General features: G+C 39.7%; 1 protein-coding gene across 1 annotated transcript in view; it reads left to right on the top strand.

The window, feature by feature from the left end:
* Positions 1–8,275, top strand: part of MMRN1 (multimerin 1) — a 42,181-nt gene extending 33,906 nt beyond the window's left edge. The window contains exons 7-8 of the mRNA XM_048305152.1: positions 5,633–5,779; positions 6,906–8,275. Of these exons, the coding sequence (XP_048161109.1) occupies positions 5,633–5,779; positions 6,906–7,327 (569 nt within the window). The 3' untranslated portion in view covers positions 7,328–8,275. The remainder of the gene's footprint in view (positions 1–5,632; positions 5,780–6,905) is intronic.
* Positions 8,276–15,783: the final 7,508 nt, after the last annotated feature.

Genomic DNA, 15,783 nt, shown 5'->3' with positions numbered 1-15,783 from the left:
AGAGGCACTTGAGATTAGTCTCTTGCTTACAATAGAATTTATTTTGCTTATGAGGAGATTTTGCACTAAGGCATCTAGAAGCTTCATTTCATTTTCCTTAATAGGTTCCCATCTGATCAGTTTAAGATATATATATATGTGCACACACAATCAGCTAAGAACTTGACCTTTGAAAAGTAGCTGATAGTTTAGACCAAATCTGAAGAACCAGAATGTCGCACCTGCATCTCAATTAGCAATTTCAGTAGGAAAAAAATGTATGCAAGCTGGGAGAGAAATATGGAGTTGCATCAGTACTTTGCAGTGTCAGCAATGATGAAAGGTATCAAAAACCTGAAGCAAGTGAATACAAATGACTGTAATGAGGCTTTTGCTGGCTCCTTCAGGACTTCCTTGAGAAGTGCAGTTAGTTACAATAGTGTGTTCTTGAAAAAGCAGGAATCCAGCCAATAAAGTAAATTTGGCTCCAGTCCACCAGGAGAGCAGCTCAGATGGCAGGAGCTGCCATTCTTAAAAAGGAAATTTTGAGTGTGATCTGCTTCTGAACTTAAATTCAAATGCCATCATGTGAAATGAATTCATATGAATGAATTCACAGAAGTACAAACTCTTGAGTTATGACTTTTGCAATCATGCTTGAGTGAAAATCCACAGCACAAGATGATGTTTTATGGAAATATAATTTCTGGCACAATACAGAAAATGAAGAGTGGATGAGTGACTAGAAATACTGAGATGATTCTAATTCACAGTAAAATTAGATAGATTTCTTAATGACAGAGACATGTCCAGATACTCTTGAAGATCCAGACCTGAATACTTTCTGTAAAGTACTCTTAAACCTTTGAACATTTCTAAACCACTGTTTGGTCCCTACTGCAAGCAGATGTAGAGAAAGTAAGAACTCTTACTCTTGTTCATGTGCTAAGGCCATGGGCAATCTCCTTTTCCCTCTCCATGCTTTTTCCCTTCCTTTCCACTTTGCTCTTTCATGTCTTCCTGACCTAGGGACAGCATTTCTCAATGATCAATGGAAAGGATCCTCTATAAAGCCATGATCCCATGAGTAGCTTGGTTTCTGATGAAAGCCATCCCCGTTGAAGGATTGCAGACCTTGGTTATCTTTTCAATTAGAGAGGGGACACAGCTATTAGAGGAGGCAATCACACTTAAAAATGCACCAAGGTTTGCCAAATCCTCACTACAAAGTAATTTTAATATTTTGCTGTTAAAAATGGCACTTCTTCCTCAGTCATTTGTGTTTTGTCTGTTCCTGCCAATGCACAGGATGGAAATTCAAAGTCTTTGTTCAAAATTTAAATTAAGAGAAAATGAGATATGTCTTTGATCCTTCCCACACCATGTACTTTGTTGGAAAATATCACTAGTGCTACCTGCCTGGAGCACAGAAAGGTGCCAACTGCTCTGGTTTTCATTCTAGATTGATGAATTAATGTCTTTCCTATTTGTTATTTATCTCATACTCAATTTTAACAAATAACTTGCTTGATAGCTTTGGATATATGCTCACTTACATAAAGTGCAGATCTTTGCTGATGTTGAGAAGCCTTATTTTTATACAAGTTCTCTATACAGCAGTGTTTATGCTGACTTTTCCATCAGTAATGAGATTTGGTACTTAACAATATTTCAAGCCTAGCAAAGCCACACATTATATTTCTGTAAGTTAAAGAACCAAGACCATTACCCTAATTAACAAATATCCATTTTCTGCCTGGGTAGATTTTACTTCTCTATGAAAGATTTTCTTGCAAGTTCTAGGATACCATCAGAGATTTGTGTTGCCTCTACTAAAATTTCTAGAAGAAACTCTAAGGCACAATTGGCTAATTATAAGATGTATTTAATCTCAGACTGCCTTTTTCAATTAAAAAAAAGGAATAAAACTATAGAAAGAGGTGAATGACAATTTTCATTGACTCCAATATGTTCAATATTTGAGCCTCCTCTAACAGATTAGGGTTTTAATTGGCTTTTATGTGTTTGGGATTTGACCCTGAGGTAATACTTTCCTAAGTAATTAGTTGAAATCAAGAGAAAGCAACGTGAGTTTGCATTGCATGTGCAGGGACATAAACCTTTGCAGATTTCCCGTATTGTGGAATGAACTAGAGAGGATTTCTATGTCAGGTGGAGGCTCCAATACGTGTATGAGAGGTGAAGGCACCAACCCTTCTCCTGATGCTGACTGATATGGCAACCCAGGGTGGATAAAAAAGTGATGATCTTAAGATAGCTTCAATATCTAATATAGAGGAGAGGACAACCTTAATATATATGTATTGCTATGTACCTACATACAGACATATAGACTAATCAGTCTTGGGTGTGGGTTATGGCTGGTCCTACTTTCCAATGCACTGTTCTGCAGAAGTGTGTGATGCAGTGTGAGGGCAGTTCAGCTCAGTTCCCATTTCCCTGTTGCTATTAGTGCTGCTCTCTAGGGAATCTGTGCTTTCCAAAGGTGAGTGTATTCTCTTGTTGCATGTCTTGTATTAGCTGTGGATTTTGCTTTATTCAGATTATGCCAACCTCCCATCAATATGAATAACTGAGAGTGAAGCTGTGCTATATTTATGTATTTAAAACAGTGCACCTAAGAGAGAGGTAATTTCATTTCATTCTCACTTTCTTTGTGTCTTAATTCTGATTTTGTTTTCACAAGATTTCTGACTCCTAACAGAATTGCAAAGTTCCATTGTTGCTTTATCATTCAAGCCTTAATTTCAAGTTAAATTAACCTATTCAAATGTTTTCCATCTTGTGTTTTAATTGCACAAATGTGATGGTTATTCCAGTTCAGTTTGGTGACATACACTTCAAATTCGCATATTTACTCTTTTGACTAATGGATTGATGAAACTGTTGTGTTGTTTTTAGTTTGGTAGGCCTAAAATCATCACACTGGAGTTATTAGACACCTCTGCTTAAGAAAGAGACAGAGTTGCCAAAGTCCAGGTAGCTTGGGTCTGTCCTGACAGTCCACCCCACCCAAAAGTGGAGGGCACAGCTGAGGCACCTCTCCTCCTTGCTTTTTGCCCACTTGTCAGCCTGAGAGTGCTAAGCCAGAGGTGATTAATAACTATAGGCTGACAACCAGTTTGACTCTGTGCAAGCAGGGTGATTTAGTAGATTCTCAGGCTCTTCCAATCTCCTAGGGCTTCCTGAGAAGCAGGTACTGATAACTGAATACTGAGAAAGTGTTGGTAGGTTACTTCCTGGTCAGAAGAATTTCCAAACTGAACTACTGGAGTCAATCCTTTCCATAAGGAGACCATTAAATTGCTGAATATTTGTTTTGCTTCTAACAACACCCCGGTAGATACTGACAGAGCTTCATTATTTGTTTGAAATTTGTTTGCACAGCACTGGCAGTCTATTTCCCAAAAGAGCTTCTGGCTGTTTGCACTCCCAAAGAGTAGCAAAACTGAGCATTAACTGGCTCATCTCACTGCTACCATAATAAGTGTAATTAGCAACTACATTTTATTCTCTGCTAGTACTGGCTACAATTTAAGCCTTTAATTTATAGTCTCTCTCTTTTACTCATCTACGCTACTAAATTGTCAAAGATAAAGTAACAATAAAATATTTACTATAGTAGGAAATCCTTTCCTAATCTGAACCTTCTGGCATCTTTATCCCAAGGAGATTATTCAGACATGGTGTCTCAGGACACCCTTCAGTAAGATAAAAGAAAATACTGGGCAGAGGAGGAGCCTCAGCCAGAAATGACAGCAGAAAGATGCTATTATAGCATAGTTACATGGAGATTATTGGTGCAGTGGAGATCTGCAGCGTTTGCCTCTTGCTCTGAAAATCCTAACTTGACTCAAACCCCCGCACAACTTCTCCTATTCTAGAAAATGGAGGAGCTTCCCTGATGCTGTTAAGCAGTGCTTCACCTGGAGGGTTAATTTAATGTAGCTAAAGCTGTGTCTAAATTTGAATTAACTCCAAGGTTAGGTTCGGGCAGAATCACCCCACAGCAGACTTCCAAAGCACTAGTCTCAATCTCACTATCATTTCCTTTTAGTGATCTTTTTCCTGATTCTTGGATTTACTTCTTGTTTATGATAAGCAGAGGCCAATTAGCAGAGAGACTGCTGAGCTCTTACAGGAAGCTTTTGTATTTTGGGAATATGATAGAGTCAGCACAATCAGCTGTTTTCCTTCCTTTTCTGCTTTTCTTTGACACTTGGTAAATCTATGGATGCTTGGTAAATATCAGTGAAATGTTGTGGGTGCTCGGTAAATGTGAGTGAAAAATAACTTCAATGAAGGACTTAGCAAACTATTATCTGAGAGAAAAAACATTATTTCCTCATGTCCAGTTGCCTGGGCTGTGACCCCAGTCATGACAGTCCTAAATTGCTTTATTTCAGACATTACAGAACAGACATTCTTTTCTGTGAAAAGAATGACTGTTGTGTTTATAAATCCATATGCTATATCAGAGCAAATTCAAGTGTCACTGCACAATGTGCCTCAGCATTCTGCTCACTGAACTAAAATATCACACAGAAACAGTTTGCCTTAATGCAGCAGTCTGTGAAATATCTGGTTGGTAAAACGAAGATAACACTGGAATTACTGAAATTACAGTTTCCTGGCAATAAGTAGATGCTTTTCTGCAAGACTTTTTCGGTTCTGACCTACAAACCTAGATTTACCATCACAGGACTGTGTGGAGTTCTCTTTCCAGAGGTCTGCAGGTAGTTCCTGGCAAAGAAAAGGTTTGTTTTCTAAAATATCTGACTTTTATTTGACCATACCAAAAGCAAGCAAAACTGTGTGGTTTGGGAATGCTTTGTGTTCAGAATTATTCATAGCAATATTTAATTTTTAATGTGACCTGAATTTTCTCCCCCCAAAAAACTGCTATGACAACACATTATTCAATTACACTCAGTAATTACTGTCTCAGAGCTCAGCAGCACTGGCCTGACAGATTTATCTGTATTGGCTGAGTGTAATTTGGCCAGCTCATACCTAGTTGGGAACAGAGGCAAGGATATCCTCAGTAAGGGTGCTCTGCAAAGCTGCCTGTTTGGTGTAATTTTTCTTGCTTGCAATCCAAAACTCCTACAACAATCTTGGTAGATATCCTGAAATTACAGAGTTTTTTACGGACAAATACTTGAAGTGGCTGGGATAGCATTTAAGACCTTTCATCACCAGGAGCCTGACTCTTCTGCAATGTTTGTGACGTGCCTGGGTGAAAAATACCATAGACAAAACAGTCCAACCTGAACACCAGCAGTACAAAATCTGTTTTGGTACACCCAAGGATAAGATGGCCCAGTCCAGAAAGAGCAGCCTGATCTAACTTCTTTGGAGGACATTTTTTCTCACTGCATGTTCCTGACCCTCTGAGGCTGGCAGAACCTAGAATTTACAGGTAATCTTGAATGTCTTGGAGGATAGCTGAAGGTGTGCTGTGCTCAGGTAAAGAGGGAGGCTGGACAGGATCTGAAGTTGGCCTTCACTAAGAACTTCAGCAGAAATTGTGAATTGATAAAGAGCCTTTCCAAAATACTGCATACTTAGGCAGTGTCTCACTGTCAGGATGTTGCAACTGAGGCTGGGATTTCCTCTCTCTCTTTCACAGGGCAGTTTTCAGCGTGTGCCAGTTCCCCGTGCCAGAATGGAGGGACCTGTGTCAATGACAGGCAGAGTTTTGTCTGTGCCTGTCGCCACCCCTTCGGAGGAGTCAACTGTAGTGTGAAGCTGGTGAACGACAATTCCCTGAGTGTTGGCAAGTACAGAATTTAGCAGTGCAATACACCATCAGTCCAGGCCTCTGCCCCAGGGCCTAATTACAGAGCATTTGCTGGTCAGAGGTCTCACGTTTCACTTTAATGAGTGACAACTCAAGCAGCAGAGTCCTGTGTTTTGGTGCTGAAGACATCAATCCCCACGGGTGACTCATGATCTCTTTTTTAATATGACCAGATGATGGGATTAAATTGTTTTGGGACCTGCCATAATAGCTGGAAAGCTCCCTGCTGAAATGTGCAGAGTGGGAGGGTGTGGAATAGATATATTTGAACACGATGTCATGGATTTTGAAGGTGGAGGTAGAATCACATCGCTGGGGAATACTAGCTTCAATGCAGCCATAAATGTTCTATAAATACCAGTAGCTACCAGGATGCGTGGGACTATGGCCTTCAGAAATCATGTTAGGCTTGCCTCTGGCTTTCATCAACAAAGGATGCAGCCCTTGAAAGATTTCAAAAGGGAAAAAAAAAGTGAAAATTATGCTTATTCGGTCCAGAAAACAAATAAATAATTTACACCCAGGCCACATAGAATGTGAATTTTATGCATCTTTCAGCAGTCATTAGGCTGATTTTTCACTCATGACAGTATATGAATAGTGAATGAAATCATTTGTACAGAAGCAGGGAATGATACTGTGCAGGCTCAGCTTGAAGAGAAACACATATACTTTTATTCCCTCATTTAACATCATGAGTGCTAAACCTCCTCAGTGTTTGTCTAAGATCTGTGGTGAAATTCTTGGCTTCAGCTCTCTCACATGAACAGTGAAAGAGATCCTGGGCTGGGAAAAACTAGGAGGGGGTGTGGGGTGGAAAGAAAGCTCCCTTAGTGATACTATAGATAAACAAACATAAAGTCCCCTTGCTGTTTCTAAAATTTTTCTCTGGTGAATACACCAAGCACTAATTGTGAAGAAAATTACTCTTTATCCAGTATAGACAGATGTGTTTATGCAGGAATACTATGTTTCATTTGCTCAAGGTCCACCATCCACAGGATGATGTGACATCAGAAAGTCTGCTTTTGATCTTCTGGCTGGTCCAAGTTGCCTTTGTACAATGTAACATCACTTGAAATTGTTCTTTATTCCTTTCCAGATTTTTCAAAAGGATCATACAGATATGCACCTATGGTGGCTTTTTTTGCTTCTCATACATATGGAATGACAACTCCAGGACCCATCAGATTTAACAATCTGGATGTCAACTACGGCGCCTCATTTGCCCCAGCAACTGGAAAGTTCCATGTTCCGTATCTGGGGGTCTATGTTTTTGAATATACTATTGAATCATTTAGTCCACGTGCCTCTGGCTATCTGGTCATTGATGGAATAGACAAACTTACTTTTCAGGCTGAAAGTATTAACAGTAATAAGTACACTGACAGAGTAATTACTGGAAGTGCTTTATTGGAGTTAAATTATGGTCAGGAAGTCTGGCTCAGACTGGCAACTGGCTCTATACCAGCCCAGTATCCACCAGTAACTACATTCAGTGGCTACTTGTTGTATCGTACCTAAGTCAGTCCTAAATGCAAAGTTAGTCAAATGAAGCAACCTGCAGGTGAATTTAGCTTTGCTTTTAAATACTTTGTTTCTTTAACAGCACTAAGTTTCCCAATGTAATGTCTTTTCTAGTGCTGATCCTCCAAGATGTCCTTTGGCTGTAGCCACGTGTGCAACCACAAGGAGTCCATAGGTTGGAGATAGGGGAAAACAAAGCATCTTGTTTATATTAGCATGATTTGGAAGCACAAATCTAATTATGTTCTACTGTTACATCACATAGACATACTCACACAACGTTGCTGAGAATCAGTTCTCAAGAGAAAGCTTGTTTTGATTATTCCTTTACACCCTCACTGCAAATCAAAAGTGACAGATAGATTTTGATGACTCAGATGCTGGATTACTACTTAGCTCATTGTATCAATTGATAATCATGGGGATATATTCTGTTTGGAAAAAATATATTTTTCATTTTGCCTACCATTATCCACCACATACTTTGATATGGGAGCATTTAATTGATTCATTATTTTTTTCATGTAACCAGTATAATGATAAACTAGGTTTTTTGAGTCTGGGAGCAAAAAACTAAGAGGAATACATTCAGATTAGAAATAAGGTATTTTTAGCAGTTTAATTAGTCACAGGGTAAACACCGTAATAGATTTGGTGGATTTTCTCTGCTGCTTGAAATATTTAAACCACAGCTGGATTTTCCTTAGGTGATGTGTTTTAAGCAAACATTGTTATATTGGCTTCACACAGATTTTAGCATTTGACCTATAAAGTACACAAGATTAAATTATATAACCAAAGTGTTTTCTAAGTTTGAGCTCTATAAATCCATGGTTTTGTTTGTTTCTGCATGATGTTCACTAACTACTGAGGCAAGATGAAATTAACTTCAGTCTGCATGTGATTTGTAAAGCAACAATCTAATAAAGAAATATTTTTAATTGATGCCTGTCTGCCTAAAAAAATAAACCTTCAGGTTTTTATTCTTATTCTTTGCAAAGTCCCAAGCTGCTGCAGTTTCTTGATATCCTATCCTCTGGTGTGACTGGCCAGGTTTGTTTCTGGTTATTGCCTTAGTTAATGCTATTTGACCAGGTTTTCTGTGGCTCTGTGTTTGTCTCACTCCATTTTCCTATTAAAACACAGAATGTTTTGAAGATCCCTGAATTAATTTGTGCCCCACTATCAGGAATTTTTCTTGAAAACACATGGGAATCTTCAGCTCTCTTCTTAGTATTACTTAATGTACATTACAAGATCTTAAGATGAGTGTCCATGAAATGACTGAATTCCTGCCATGCTGTGTGTGGATAAGATAATCCACAGTATCTTCCCTCAGATGCATAAATCTACCTTTTGTTGTTCCAAACGGAAATGAACATTCCCCACCAGCAGCAATGGTGCTGAAGAGTGTCCATGGGCAGGTGCCTCTGGGTTCTGGCTACTTGAATTACAAAAATGTGCAGCACTGAACAGCATCCCTCCAGCTTCAGGGGCATCCTATCGTGGCTTGTGGTTAAGGACAGCAGTGGAGAATTGATGAAAGTTTTCAATCCAAGCCTGGGTTTTTTGAGGTCGGAAATCCTTTATTTTCTGTAATTGACAGGTTCTTAATGTACCATGGACCCTGAATGAATGTGCTACAGACCTTTCTCCTGTTGCATACCACATTTTTTCTGTAAACAAAAATCTTTGGTATGGCACTAACTCAGCCTACTGTATCGTGGCATTTTATCAAATATAATGACCACAAGCCCAAATCCCTCCTTGTATGACTTTGTCATTTTAATGTGTTTAGTCCTCTTTATTCCTGCTGCCATTATGGCTAAATGGCATGAAAATTACTCTGAAGATTAAATTCAAATGACCCACCAGAGACTGCATCTCTGTTTTAATGTGACTTTCTTTGCCTTTGCTGCCCTTCTCTCGAAATCCTTCAATCTGGGTCCTCATCTTCACAGGCACTATTTTGCCCCAGCAATCAGATAATTTCTATGTTTTTGTACTGGTTTTCTTTCCTCTTTTCTCCTTTTTTTTTTTTTTCCCTCTTCTCATGAAACTACAGATTCCATTGGAGTAAAGTAAAAATTCTGATTAAAACCACATGTGTTTGAGTAACACTTAGAAAACTAATTTCCCTAATAGAAATAGTACTGAAACTAATTCTCATTTTACTATTTAAAATATAGTAAAAAATAATACTTTAAAATACTAATAAATGTATGCTTCCCTTTTAATACTGTTTAACAATCCATTCAAATCTTTCTTCAGATGTATACAAACTAATTATAGTTGGCTTTGTCTATTTTTAAAAACTAAAACGCAGATTGTTCGCTGTGAAGATAGGTTTGTATCAGTCACTGAAGCTTATTTATGGGCTTGTGATTGTACCCGAGCTGCCTGGACTCATGAGGCAAACCATTGAAAAATAACTGAGGATCAATCAGTCAGCCTACCCATTATGCAGAATAGACAGCAATCAGTCTGAAATCCCAGGAGAACTTTTCAGGCATCAACCAGGGTAGGTGGTTCCCGAGGCACTTTGTCACCCCTCTGCTTTCATCTTCATGCTCTGATTTGCATTCCCTAATGACAGCAGGCAACAACTCTGAACGTTCATCTCTGCCCACAGCCCTTGTGAGGGATCACAAAGCCAACCTGAGCCTTTGTACTTCAGAGTGAACTGTGCTCTCTTTATTTGGGTGACTCAATAACCATTTTATCTGGTTTGGCTTTGACAAGCCCATCCCATTTACTCCAGAGTTTGTGCTATCATTTCCTCACCTATACCAAGTAAGTTATGCCTGAACCCAGCCCCTCATATGCTTGGAATTCCCAGTGAGACCAGTGGCTGGTTTTCCTCACAGACCATTTCTAGCTGCACAGCCAGCACAGCTCGTGCCAAGCTCCCTTGCTAGCCCAGGCCTGCCTGGTGCTGACTCGTGCATATTGCCGTCTGTCCCTACATCTGGGGTGTTTTCGTTCAATTATTTTTTTTCTCTGCGATAATAACATCTACATTGGCAGCAAGCAGGCAAGAAACCATTATTTCTGAATTCAGCAGTGACTGAAAGCATCTATTAGGAGCAACATTACAGCTAAATCCCACCAAAATCAGTAGGCACCTGATGATTAAGTGCCTTTGACAGTGGGATAATAAGTGCATTGAGGCAATTGCAAAACTGAATCTCCCTAGCAGCTCAATTGGGCAGGTGAGCTGGAGAGTATGAAACAAAAGAAGACAACACACAAAAAGTTTGGACATTTTCAAAGAATGAAAGCGTACGTGGCTTTGCACATCTGTCACTGGTGGCTGCTACTGGCTGCAGAAACAAATGCCTAGCAGCTCCATGCATTTCATTAACCCCTTCAGGCCATCAGATGTATCACACAGAGGTCTACATTTTTTCCTTCAGTTTTAATTTTATTGATTCATACTTCTTCCCATGCTCAGCTGACTGCTGGGAAGCCTGAGCCCAATACTCCTGCTCCCATGCTAGAGTGTTATCAACAGCAGAAGATGGAAACCTTTAATTATCGTGGAAGAAGTTTTTGTATTTACTAAATCATCCTGGTGTAATCATATTTTCAGCAGTTTTATAAGTAGTACAAATATTTCAGCAGTTTTATACTAGTACAAAGTAGTACTTTGTTTTTGAAATAGACAGTAGTTCCATCGCAGTAATTTTCCCTTTGCAAAGCTGCCATTCTCCCCTTTTGTATGATGGCCCTGATGGCAGGAGAGTTCTCAAGGGTGAGATAAAATAAAACACTCTGTTCAGATGGGACTCCAGTCAAGAGTGCATGGTAAGAAAGCTTTATCAGCAAGCTGCTTCCTAGCTGAAGTTGCTATAGATATGTTACAACCAACGCACTGGCTTGTAATGAACTTCCTTGCCCTGCTTCCCCACCCTCAGAAATCTGTGGTGGCTGCGAGCTGAAAACAGTCTTCTGCACTCACATGTTGCATGTAAACAAACCAAAGTGTTTCTGAAAACACTGATTGCTGTGGCTGCTGTTGAAAATTCTTGTCTTAGAAAGAGCAAGTTGCAAACAAAACGACCATGGCTGTTTACAAACAGTGGGCAAGCACTTCCAGAAAGCTTGCTATTCAAATCTGCAAGAGTTGGGAGATAACATGAAAATTATCTGAAGTGCCCAGAAGTCCTCTATAAATACTATAAGCTTTCTAAATTCTTTTTTAGCCATTGGACCAGTATATCTCACGTTCACACAGATTTAGTGTGATGAATGGCAAAGTCAAGAATGGTGGCAACTAAAACAAAATCCTAAAATGACAGACTTGTTTAGATAAAGAATTATCGTCAGCTCCATCTGACGACTCTGACTCCTCTGCAAATTGCCTTGGGAGGGAAAAAAAGGTTCAGCCATCCATTGCTAGGCTACTTACTGCTACTTACTGAAGGGAAAAGAATACACATGAGAAAATTGTCTACTATTATTTCCTTTCAAAGAAAGGGCCATTACCAGCTTATACAAGCGAGACAATTTTCAGGCTCAGCATTTAGACACATTCTAGAAGAACATACTAGACCTCAAGTATAGTTTTCATCAATAATTTCTAGGGTCTAAGTTGATCACTTTGCTACCTTGGCCCCAACACCTGGCATTATTACAGCTTCTTAATAGGTACACACTATCATAATAAATGTAATCCTGGAAAAACAGGAACTTTTCTTACAAAAAAGGGAGAGAGATTCACTAAAAGCTAAAACGTAGCAGAGGAAACTGGAATGCCATCAGCAATGAATCACAGAATCACAGAATCATTTAGGTTGGAACAGACCTCTGAGGTCATTGTGTCCGACCTTTGCCTGATCACCACCTTGTCAACCAGACCACGGCACTGAGTGCCATGTCCAGCCATTTCTTGAACACTTCCAGGGATGGTGACTCCACTAGCTCCCTGGGCAGTCCATTCTAAGGTTCCATGAAGAAATTCCTCCTGATGTTCAGCCTGGACCTCCCCTGGCACAGCTTGAAGCCATGTCCTCTCATCCTGTTGCCAGTTTCCTGGAAGGAGAGGCCAAATGTGCATTAAAAACAGCCTTTATTGGCCAAAAAGTACTGATCATTCCTTTATATGTGAAATTATTTGTGTGAGCTAAATAGAAATATGATGACAGCTATGAGGAACTCTTAGCTTTCAGAGCAGAAGATATAGGTCTAGGACCACCCTTCAACTTGTCTGTGGGCTTACCTTGTTTGTATAGGTTTGGACTTTGACTTAACTAGTATATATGGCCATTATGGCCCCAAAGGAAGGTCAGATGCTTAAATAACTGTGGGAGAAAGGTACAAATCAGGGAAATAACACCGGACATGTTTGTAAGTGTTCAACAAAATGCATAAATAACAATACATTTGCTGTCCTAAATAAGTATGAAGAGAAAAATAAATTAAAAGTAAGATATGGGGGAGTGTTCGTCAACAGTTAGGATGCCCAGCTGTGAGGGATTGTTCTCCCAGCTCTCACAGCACCCAAGTACATTTGCTGGGACTGGACCACAGCCCTGCCTTTTCTCTGCCTTCCCTGTGTCCTACCCTGCATTTCTTTCTTCTCTGCTGTTTCTGAGAATGACCAGGCTGCAATGACTTTGGAAATTGTTTATGATGCAATATCCTTGCACCACATTTCTCCTGAGCCATAAGATAAGGACAGATTTTTCTATCCCTCTGTTCTTTTCAGTTTGCTATGTCCTACGGGCACCCCAATTACCATCATTTTAGTTTTGTTATAGTACAGCACAAAACTCCAAAAAGCTTGTTTGGAAGAAGGGAAAGAGCATTCCTTCAATCTATTTCTACACAAACACAGTATTTCATTGTTGCTGACCATTGTTCATTGTTGTTTGTCAGTATATCCTTTTTTTTTTCCCCAGGCAGTAACAGGAAAAGCTGATGGGGAAAAATTACTTTTCAACCAGGTGATACACATTTTAGTTAGAGAATAAAGTGCACATGGGTGAGAAGCTGTCTAGTGTCCCCTGTTTTAAGCTCCATGCCATGCTTTTCATTTTTTAGAGGTGTATGTACAATCTCTCCACTCACTTGTTAGCCAGTTTCACAGTTCGGCCTGCAGGTTGTATCTCAGGTCATTTTTCCATTGACTGTGAAAATGTGTCTATGCCAAAGGCCCTGTATCAACAGTGAAAAACCATCCATCTGTTATAAAAATACTTGGAGATCCTTTCAGGTTAAGGTACACTGTTGGTCACCCAGCAATGCTGCCCAGGAGAAGATTGTAGTCAGCAGGTAGATCTTGATGTATCTTTTGAAACAGGAGTAGAGGCAGGTTTAAAGATACAAAGGTAGAAGAGGAGAGTTAAAACCAGAGAATAGTTAAAAACATTGCAGAAACAGATAATCAAGGGAAATAACACAGAGATTATTATAAATAAATATGTGAATTTGTTGCTCAAGACATAGGATAGACTTGTAAGGTTTTTTAACATTACTCAGAGGGAGATGAAAAATGCTCTTCTGTGCTGATCAGAAAAACTTCCTGTTTACTGAAGACAGAGAATGTATGGCAAGACATGTTGATCTGTAAAAGGATGTTTCATTAAAGCATTTAAACACAAGGAAGGTCTTGATTTCTGCCTGAAAGCAGGAGGGAGATACAGAATGAAGAATTATGCAACTTCTGAAACATGGCAGGAAAGCCATCGACAGCAGCAGCAAAACTGAGGCTGAGTGGGTCTGAATAGTGTGCTTGCTTTCTTACTGGGAAGAACATGATTAAGCTAGGGGCATCTGGGGCACTTTGGGCAATCTCAGCTCTTATTGTGCTACCTCCAAGTATTAGATCAAAATTGGGGTATAAGGTAGATATGGGTATATAGCCAGCCTACCCCAGCTTGTGCTTTGATGTGTATGTAAAGAGCTTTCCTTGGCTTATGAGCACTGATAAAAATAAACTCATTGAGTGAAGCGTCTATCTTATGTCAAATTACCTGATGTCAGCTGCCTGCAATTCTGAAGTCTTTTGCAGTAACTTACTGCAAAAAAAGATTGAATCATTATCTGAATGAGAACCACCCAGTCAAATTTAAGCCAAGTAATTACAAAATATTTAAGAAAATAATGAGATTACATTTTGCATTTAAAAATTCCAAGATAGACTTAAATACTACAGCAAAAGATGTCCAACATCTTTTTCAGTATAAGTTTGTCAGTGTAAATTGAGGGAAGCTAAAAATGCGGAGTTGGTTTTGCAGCCCTTTAGTTCTGCTAACCCTATTGAACTTGCAGAACAAAGGCAGTACCTCCTGCATGCAAAGAGCAGTGCTAGTGGCAGCGTTAGTGTGGCAAAGTGTTTAAAATCTCAGGCTTAGGTGGTAATAGCAATGAATAAATACCAAACTGCATGTGTGTCACTCCTCTGCCTGATGGAACAGAGCTACTTGGAGAAACACGTGCACAGCAGGTTCTTACTGCAAGGATGTTGAAAAGAACAACGTTTGACAGAAGTAAATTAACACTTACAACAGGCATATAAAAAGCTGAAGTAACAGAGGAGTGCCTGACAACATTTACAGGTTAAGAACAAGGTTCCTGCTCAAGTAAAGATGTTTTGCCAGTCTCCTGTTGTGTCTGCACCTTTTGACTCTCAGGCCATTCTAAGGTGAGCTTGTGAGCCTCACAGCCTGCAACCAGAGCACTTCTTAAGAACATCAGTCTGTTTGCCATCTCTGGAGAGTACCACCAAACCAGTGAATGCTGGTACCTTTCCAAAGCCACTGTGAGAGTTAGGGTGGGTTGCTGATCTCAGGAAGAATTGAAGACTATAATCAGTTTTTAAGGTCTTTGTAAATTGGATAGATCTTGCTTCACAGCTACTGACTAAAATAATGATGTCTGGTGGTAAAAGGACTTTCTTGGAGTAGTCTTTCATCACCATCCAGTTTACTACTTTTCTTTCCACAATTATTTTCCACAGTGCTGGCAGTGACAACCCCTTCCCAGATAACATTTTTAATGAGAAATTTTTGTTTGACTTGTGGTCTTCCCGCAGCATGATGGCTCTCCTCTGCTGAGTTACAGCAGCAGCCACGTGCTCATGTGTGCTGAGAACAGCATGCTGCAGGTGTTGATAATGTTGGGCCTGTCTCTTGAACCTGACAGGACTGATCACAGCAATTCACCTCTCAAGTGGTCAATACTGCTGCAACATTTCAATCTTTCTGTGATGAATCCTATGCAGTTTTATGCTTTTAACTTGCTTTTATTTCCTGCCAGTTGACTCCAGACACACTGTGAAGACTCACAAGGGCTCAGTTTTTACATCCATGCTGCTCTGAGTTTCTACATTTCTTTGGAGCAGGCAGCATGTAACATATTCCCCACCATCATTGTTATGCTGACCATTCACTGCTTTATCTGTCAAGTACTTGCTTTGGGAATTTGCATCCAAATCCATTACTGCCATA

This window comes from Corvus hawaiiensis, chromosome 5 (assembly GCF_020740725.1).
Source record: "Corvus hawaiiensis isolate bCorHaw1 chromosome 5, bCorHaw1.pri.cur, whole genome shotgun sequence".
Classification (NCBI taxonomy): Eukaryota; Metazoa; Chordata; class Aves; order Passeriformes; family Corvidae; genus Corvus; species Corvus hawaiiensis.
The sequence above is the reverse complement of the archived record's forward strand: the minus strand, read 5'-3'. Positions and strand labels throughout refer to the sequence as shown.